The sequence below is a fragment of the Echinops telfairi genome, unplaced genomic scaffold (assembly GCF_000313985.2).
Source record: "Echinops telfairi isolate 266 unplaced genomic scaffold, ASM31398v2 ScPeMD7_9;HRSCAF=40, whole genome shotgun sequence".
NCBI classification, from domain to species: Eukaryota; Metazoa; Chordata; class Mammalia; order Afrosoricida; family Tenrecidae; genus Echinops; species Echinops telfairi.
The window spans coordinates 69,085,636-69,093,174 of record NW_022103906.1 but is presented as its reverse complement, the minus strand read 5'-3'; the positions used below and the strand labels follow the sequence as shown (position 1 = coordinate 69,093,174).

The 7,539-nt window shown below is 39.0% G+C and overlaps 1 protein-coding gene across 6 annotated transcripts in view; it reads left to right on the top strand.

The window, feature by feature from the left end:
• CEP44 (centrosomal protein 44) overlaps window positions 1–7,539 on the top strand; it is a 46,481-nt gene that overhangs the window by 2,051 nt on the left and 36,891 nt on the right. For 3 of the 6 annotated variants that reach the window (XM_045286757.1, XM_045286758.1, XM_030884677.2), the window contains exon 2: window positions 4,699–4,835. In XM_045286757.1, the coding sequence (XP_045142692.1) occupies window positions 4,747–4,835 (89 nt within the window). In that variant the 5' untranslated portion in view covers window positions 4,699–4,746. Of the gene's footprint in view, window positions 1–921; window positions 1,031–1,922; window positions 1,955–3,187; window positions 3,273–4,698; window positions 4,836–7,539 lie in introns of all 6 variants that reach the window. The other 3 variants (XM_045286756.1, XM_045286755.1, XM_045286753.1) reach the window with 3 other exon arrangements.

Below are 7,539 nucleotides of genomic sequence, written 5' to 3'. Positions count from 1 at the left end.
TTTTTTTTTTTACTATTTGAAAAATTCTGGACTTACGATAATAGACTTTTTCTGAAAGATAAGGCTTTCTACGCCCGTAAAGATTTACAGTCTCAGAACCCCCTCAGGGGCAAGTCTACCCTGTCCTCCTATAGGGTGGCTAGGAATCGGCATGGACATGATGCACCTAGTGAGTGAGGGAGACTTTTTCTAAAAATATTCACAAAAATGCTGAACAGTTTTGGAAGTGAACACAGCAGTTCCACTGAGCTCTTACTGTCTCTTTCCAGTTTTTCCAATCTTTCATACGTACCTCTCTATACCTTAGAACAGTATTTCTAAATATCTTTTGTGAAGCTTCAAAACTAAATATCCCTCATTTTATTGCTTTATTTAATGTACACTTTAAAAAGATATCAGGTCTTTTGGGCTGAGTCAAATGCACCGTCTGTAGTGTAATGGTTGCAGTGTAATTACTTCACTCAGAGAAAATAATTTTGATTCCAATGACTGTCCATTTGGAATTGCCCTTTTAAGGACCCCTAAAAAGCAGATTTGGAAATGTTCAGTACCTGTCCAATAATGAGTTCACTTGGGCAGATGCGCCTTGTGTAGTCAGAACCCTCCTCGGGAGGAAAGTTGTGAGCATTTGTTGGCTGAATCTGTGAAACATGTAGGGTAGTGTATCCTTTCTGCTTTTAATCTTACTGATAAGCATTATAAAGTAGAAAGGTTAATATTTTAAAGTAAAATTTTTTTTAACCTCCTACTTTGTTAAAATGTTTTTTTAGAGTGTTATGATTAGATGGTTTTTCCTGATTGTATAGACCACTAGCTGTATTTTTTCTATCTTAGTTTTAGGGGATTTTCTTTTCTCTATAGTACATATTTTTACCTCATATTTTTTTCTTCTCCTGTATCACTTATCTCCTTCACCTGCAGATCCAAGCTGTACTTGTATCTTACTCTTCTTCAAAATATTTATTCTGCTGTTGATGAAGAGGATGTGCTCCAGGGACATACATTGTTGTCAGAAATTCCATTACCAGAGGTAGAAATAATAATAAGTGACACTGCAATGTGCTTTAAAAAATCAAAAGTAGGGGGGAAATGGAAAAATACTGTAGTGTATTAAAACAAAATTACATAATATGGGATTATGGAATATACATTTGGAAAATTAAGGAAAGTCTATGTAGAGAGATAGTTTTATATTAAATTTTAGAATGGCATAGGGTCAGGAAGCACCTTTAGAACACTGTTAAGATAGGTGGGTCTGGAACCTAAATGAAGCTACACAGCACTCAAAGAGAAGGTTTTCTTGCAGCTACATGAAGATTCCTATTCCCTCTTTCCCAGGAAAGTGAAAACCGGCCTGAGAAGTCTTCTTCCTTATCCCCTGAATACAACTCGTCCAGTCATTCCAAAAGATATTAAGGATGGTTTACATTTTCTAGCATTTTGTAATGTGATTTCTGGATCAAATCCTCTTTTTCTGGCTATCTTCCATTTCACTGTAACTGAAATTCCTCTGCCTAAAATTAGTACATTAAACTGACAAAATATGAATTGTTAGTCAAGATACCAGTTGAAAAAGAATGTCTAAAACCTATGCATAAGTATATAAAAGTGTGTTCAGTGATTTAACATTTGCCATGTTGATAAAGGAGACAGACCAGCTACAGCAAAGTACTCAATGACGAAGCAGTCACTCTACCCTGGGGAAAACAGAAATGGGAGGCGAAGTCTTAAAATAGAGCGCTTACTAAATTTAGGATTTTGCCAACTGCTAGCCTTATTATCTATTGGTTATACATAGAGAAAGTGTAAGATTATTTTCCAGGCAACTACTTGAATGCTTGTTTGTGGGGGAGAGATTGTACGTAACCCGATTGATGAATTGTTCTATTTTATTTTTTAATATCAATGACTTCATTTTAAAGGAGCTTCACTCCCAGAGGATTCATTAATCAAGGTATTGTTGCAGAATTTTCCTTCTATGGCATGTCTGTGCACAGTTAGATATTTTGGAGTGTGTTGTTGAGCTTTTGAGTTGACCATGCCTGTAGTTCAGAGCCTTTCATCTCGCCCAGCCAAGGCTATTCTTATTATTTTTTAATTATTGTGAAAATCTAAAGAAAACAACATTGACCAATTTAGCCTTTTTCAGGTGTATAATTCAGTAAGACCCAATACATCAATTTTGGTGTGGAAGCATCACTGTATCCATTACGAAGTATTCCTTCACCATAAAACAGACACACTGGCTCTAAACAGTGATTTCACTCTTCTTCTCTCCTGCCCCTCGTGGCTAATATTAAACTCGGTTCTCTATGCATTTACTTCTAGGTATTTCCTATAAGTGAGACTATGCAACATTTGCCCTTTTGTGATTGACTCATTTCACTCAGTACAAAGTTTTCAAAGGTTCATACATGTTGCAGGACTACATTGTGTGTACCTAGGATTTTTAAAAAATCCAGACATTTGTTGACAGGCATTTGGGTTATTTCTACCTTTGGGCTATGGTGAATAGTGCTGCAGTGAGCAGGGATGTACCTGTATCTGTATGTATAGTTGCTTTCAAGTCCCTAGGTCAGTGGTTCTCAACCTGTGGGTCGCGGCCCCTTGGGGGTTGAACGACCCTCTCACTGGGGTCAGTCGATTTATAACAGTAGCAAAATTACAGTTATGAAGTAGCAACGAAAATAATTTTATGGTTGGGGGGGGTCACCACAACATGTTTTAAAGGGTCACGGCATTAGGAAGGTTGAGACCACCCACTGCTCTAGGTGTATAGAGAAGAGAGGAGTTCCTGAATCGGCTGATGGCTCTGCAGTGCTGCATACCCTTTTTTGCGGCATTAGGAAGGCTGAGAACCACTGCTCTAGGTGTATACAGAAGAGAGGGTTCCTGAATCGGATGGCTCTGCAGCGCTGCTTACCTTTTTGAGGAAATGCCACAGTGTTTCCTGTAGCAGCTGTACCATTCTGCATGTCCTTCAGCCATGGAGGAGGGCTCTAATGTTTCTACATCCTCAGCAGCTTTGCTATTTTCCTTCTTAAAATGCTAGTATTATCAGTGGCCCGAGAGGTGGTTATGATTTGCATCTCCTAATGATTAATAAACCACCACCAGTGTGACAATTTGATTTGTATGTTTCCATGATGCGGAAAGCCATGCCACTGGTATTACAACCATTCCGCAGAGTTACCCAAGGAGGACAGGCTTCAGCAGAGCTTCTAGACTAGGGGAAGAAGAGGCGGTCTGAAACACGAGCCACTGAAAACATTGTGAGTAGCAGCTGTTACAGTCAGAATGCATTAGATGGCGGTGGATTGGTTTGGGGGTTTTAATAGCTAATGACTATGATTTTCTTTTCGTGTGATTGTCTTTTCATGGTCTCCATTCAGGACCTTTGCCCCTTTTTAAAAAATTGGGTTGTTTTTCTTTTTAATTAAGTTGTATATCCTGGATATCAGACTCTTTTTTGATATCCGGTTCCCCCAAATTTTTGCCCAGCAAAGGTTTTTAACTATGAAACTAAGTAATTTCCCTTAGTGTTTGAGAATAACCTCCTTTGAGAGTCCTGTGAAACTTCTGCTGTTAGGTGCCGTTGCGTCAGTTTGACTCATGCTGACCCCACATGTGCACAGCGTAATTGCCCCTCCGGGTCCTCCAGGCTGTGACCGTGTGCGAGCAGATTGCCAGCATGGTTTGCCAAGGTCCCTCTGGGGGTGTTGGATTGCCAACCTTTTGGTTAGTTGTCAAGCCCATAACCCTGTAGACTTCCCAAGGACTCTATATGGAAGCCCGACTACATTCAGTCATGTAGAGCACTTAAATATAACTCCATGACATTGTTCTCTATGGGATTTTAAAAAACTCAGCATTTTATTTTAATATCCCAAATATTTTATGTCTTTTGGTGTACATATATGTGTATTTCTGTTGTATGTCATAGTTATTTATTGCTACTATGACAGAAGTACCACAAGTAAGTGGCCTTAGCAAGCAGATTTATTTTCACATAGTTTAGGAAGCCAGAGGTCCAAATGTTTGGTGCCATTTCTAGGTAATGGCTGTGTACTCTGGAGGGAAGATTTTGTCTCTTCAGCTTTTCCTTTTTAAGAAAAATTAAATACATGTGTTTATTCTGGACGATTTTTATTAATGAGACAGCATCTAAGTTTTTAGAGGGGCTCTGGTGGCATGGTTACACGGTGGCCTACAGTCCCGAACCCCAGCGGCTCCTGAGGAGAAAGACTGGCTCTTCACTCCCATAAATTCACAGCCTCGGAACCCTCAGGGGTCACCAGGAGTCACCATTGACTCTGTATGATAAGTAGTGTTTTTATTCCTTCTTGTTGCTCTTCATGTAGTATTGCCTGATATGCTCTTTTATGTCTACAAAACTGTCTCATTAACATAGAGAAAATCCATTCCTAAACGAGGTTATAAAGACGGGTTCAGTGGTTAGGATTTATAACGTATTTTTGGAGTACATAATTTAATCCATAAGATGTATACTATAGGAATCGTGTTCATTTTTTTTCACAAGCTTTTTGTCTGTCATCTTTAGTAGGTAATATCAGTTTTCTACAGTAATTCTGCAGTTTACTCTTTCACGGCAATTTATGAGTTTCAGAGATACAAGCAGTAGAGAAGCTTGAAGGAAAATAGACTTAAAATCAGTGTTTGTGGACTTTTTATTTTTAGGTAAAATCCATTCTTTTCAAGAGCTGGAGGTTGATCCAATGTTAAATCATGGCAACAGGTGACTTAAAAAGAAGCTTACGGAACCTAGAACAAGTACTTCGCTCCCTAAATTACCCTAAAGAGGTTGATTGTGTAGGGTAAGCTACAGTTTCAAACTTTTTGTAATCCTTTTGGTAATTCTATAAGATAATATTAGATATGAGGGAATAGTATCTACAAAGATATTGATTTTTCTGCATACTATCTAAATTTATCTTGAAATAATAAAAACAATTATTTAGAAAGCAGGAATTTACAGCACTTTGTTTCTACATACGTATGAATTATTGAAAAGTTCAATCTAAAAGGTTTAAAATAACTTTCAAAAGCACAGTATATTGGGTGTGGTTATGGTGTAACTTGTAAATTCAGAGGATTATAGTGTATTTGGTTATATGGTGATACTTCTTACTTTAAAAAATATCCATAAGAAGCAGAGTTTGCAGTTATTTCTTGTCAGGCTAGTTATTTTGCATTGTTTGTTTATTTATTTATTGTTATATAGAACGTATTTTACGTATAAAAACCCAAACCAAACTCTACCATTGAAATAATTCTAATTCAGAAGTGACCCTATAGAAATGCCCCCAAGGATTTCCAAGGTTATAAATGTTTATAGGATCCGAATGCCTCATCTTTCTCCTCAGTAGTAGCCCCATAATTGTGAATTTTGTCATGAGTTCTGTGTGGTCAGAGCTGGTTAGGGACTTGGAAAGGAACTCTGGAGGGTCAAAACTGGCTACCTCTGAAGGCCAATCTTGTGGTCATTAACCAGTTGTATTAGTCTGGGTACTTTGGAGAAACAAATCCACAGCAACTCATGTATAAGAGAGTTTTATGTAAAGAAAGTGTGCATCATAAAAAAATCTCAACCCAATGCTGCCCAAGCCCACAAGTCCAACATTAACCCATTAACCCAACACCAGTCCACAAAGTCCTCCACCTCACAAAACAGAGGCAATGACTGCAGGAGGAAAGCTGAGTCAGTGAACGGATAAACATCTCAGCACTAGCATGGGTGTCCACATGGCTGCTCCAGCACCCAGGGCTGCATCGGGATAGGTCCATGTAGCTTCTCCTTGGGGATGTCTTGTAGGAAGTCAATCTTGCAAGCTGAAGCAGGGAACTGCTAAGGCAGCTACACCCGGGGACAACAACAAAAAACAAAAAAACCCAAAAACTAGAAAGGCGAGTCTCACCACCCATTTATCCCTCCGCCTTTCAATTAGCCCCACATGTGATTATCGGCCAGGCTGGCACAACTAACTAACTCACCAGTGTTTAATGCCACAGTTGGCAGAGTGCTTATGTATTGGGCTACGATCCGCAAAGTCTGAAGTGTGAAAGCACCAGGGGTTCCTCAAGAGAAAGATGAGCTTTCTACTCCTGTAAGCAGTGACAGTCTTGGACACTCACGGGGCAGTTCTACCCTGCCCTACAGGGTCACTGTGATTCGGCATCAACTTGAGGGCAGGAGGTATGAGACTAATCAGCTGCCCAGGTGGTCATACTGTGGTTCCCTGTATGATGCTGAAAGTTAGAACATTTGTAGTTCAAACACCAGTAGGTAGATCAAATACTAGTAGAGTATTTGATGCCTCCTTAAAGTCCACCTGGCTAGAATAAAGAGTTAAGGGCCTTCATTTGCTGTGGGGGCATGACTCAAAATGAAGAGAAACAGCTGTGTATATCCATTAGTAATGGAAATGTGGAATGTAAAAAGTCTGACATTAGCCCATACGTTCTATAACAATCTATAAAGTCCTCTCCGGACTCAAGAAACACATGCAAAGACTCCAAATGCAGGGCAATCACAGGCCAGTGGTACAAAGTCTTTGCATCCAGTGGCATTGTAAGAATCTCAGCACTGACAGGGCTCTCCATGTAGCTTCTCCAGTTCCCAGGGCTGCATCAGGGTAAGACCATGTGGCTTCTCCGAGATGTCTCGCTGGAAGTCTGCCTTGTCAGTAGAGTGTCTCCAAGGGAGTGAACAGAGAGAGAAAAATGTCTTCCACCTCCAAGGAGGAAAAAATACAGGAGTTCCCAGAATTCTCAGAAGACGGCCATGCACACATAGAGGCCTCATTGGCTATGTCCCCATTGACAGACTAGACCCCATCCCTTCACTCTTAATCCTCAAATTGACAAACGATTGTATAATTACCACAGTATGAATCTAGGAACATTGTCAAAAACGAAATGGAACGTTTGAAGATACATATACAGGACATTAATGAGCTGGAAAATACTGGTATTGGCCATTTTGAATCAGATAATCATACTGTCTATTAGGGCTGGAATGACAAACCAAATAAGAATAGCATCATAATGAACATCAAAAAGAACATTTTAATATTTATCCTGAAGTATAACACTATCAGTGAGATGATGCTATGCAATTTCTACAAAAGAAACAAGATAATATGACTGTTAATAAAATGTATGCACCAACAACTAATGCCAAAGGTTTTACCAACTTCTGTAGTGTGAAATTGATGAGACATGCCATCAAGATGCATTGATATTTTCTGGTGATTGACAGGTGAAAGTTGGAAACCAAAAAGAAAGAACAGTAGTTCATTGGTCCTAGAAATGAGGTAGAAATCTCATCTCATGATAGAATTTTACAAGACCAACGATTTATTCATTTGAAATATCTATTTTTTTCAACATCATGCATATAGTGGCCATTGAATGATGTTAATGGCATGTCTCATCAGAAAAGTGGGTGAAGGGAGACATTGGACAGTGTAAGATATGACAAAATAATAATAATTTATAAATTATCAAGGGTTCATGAGG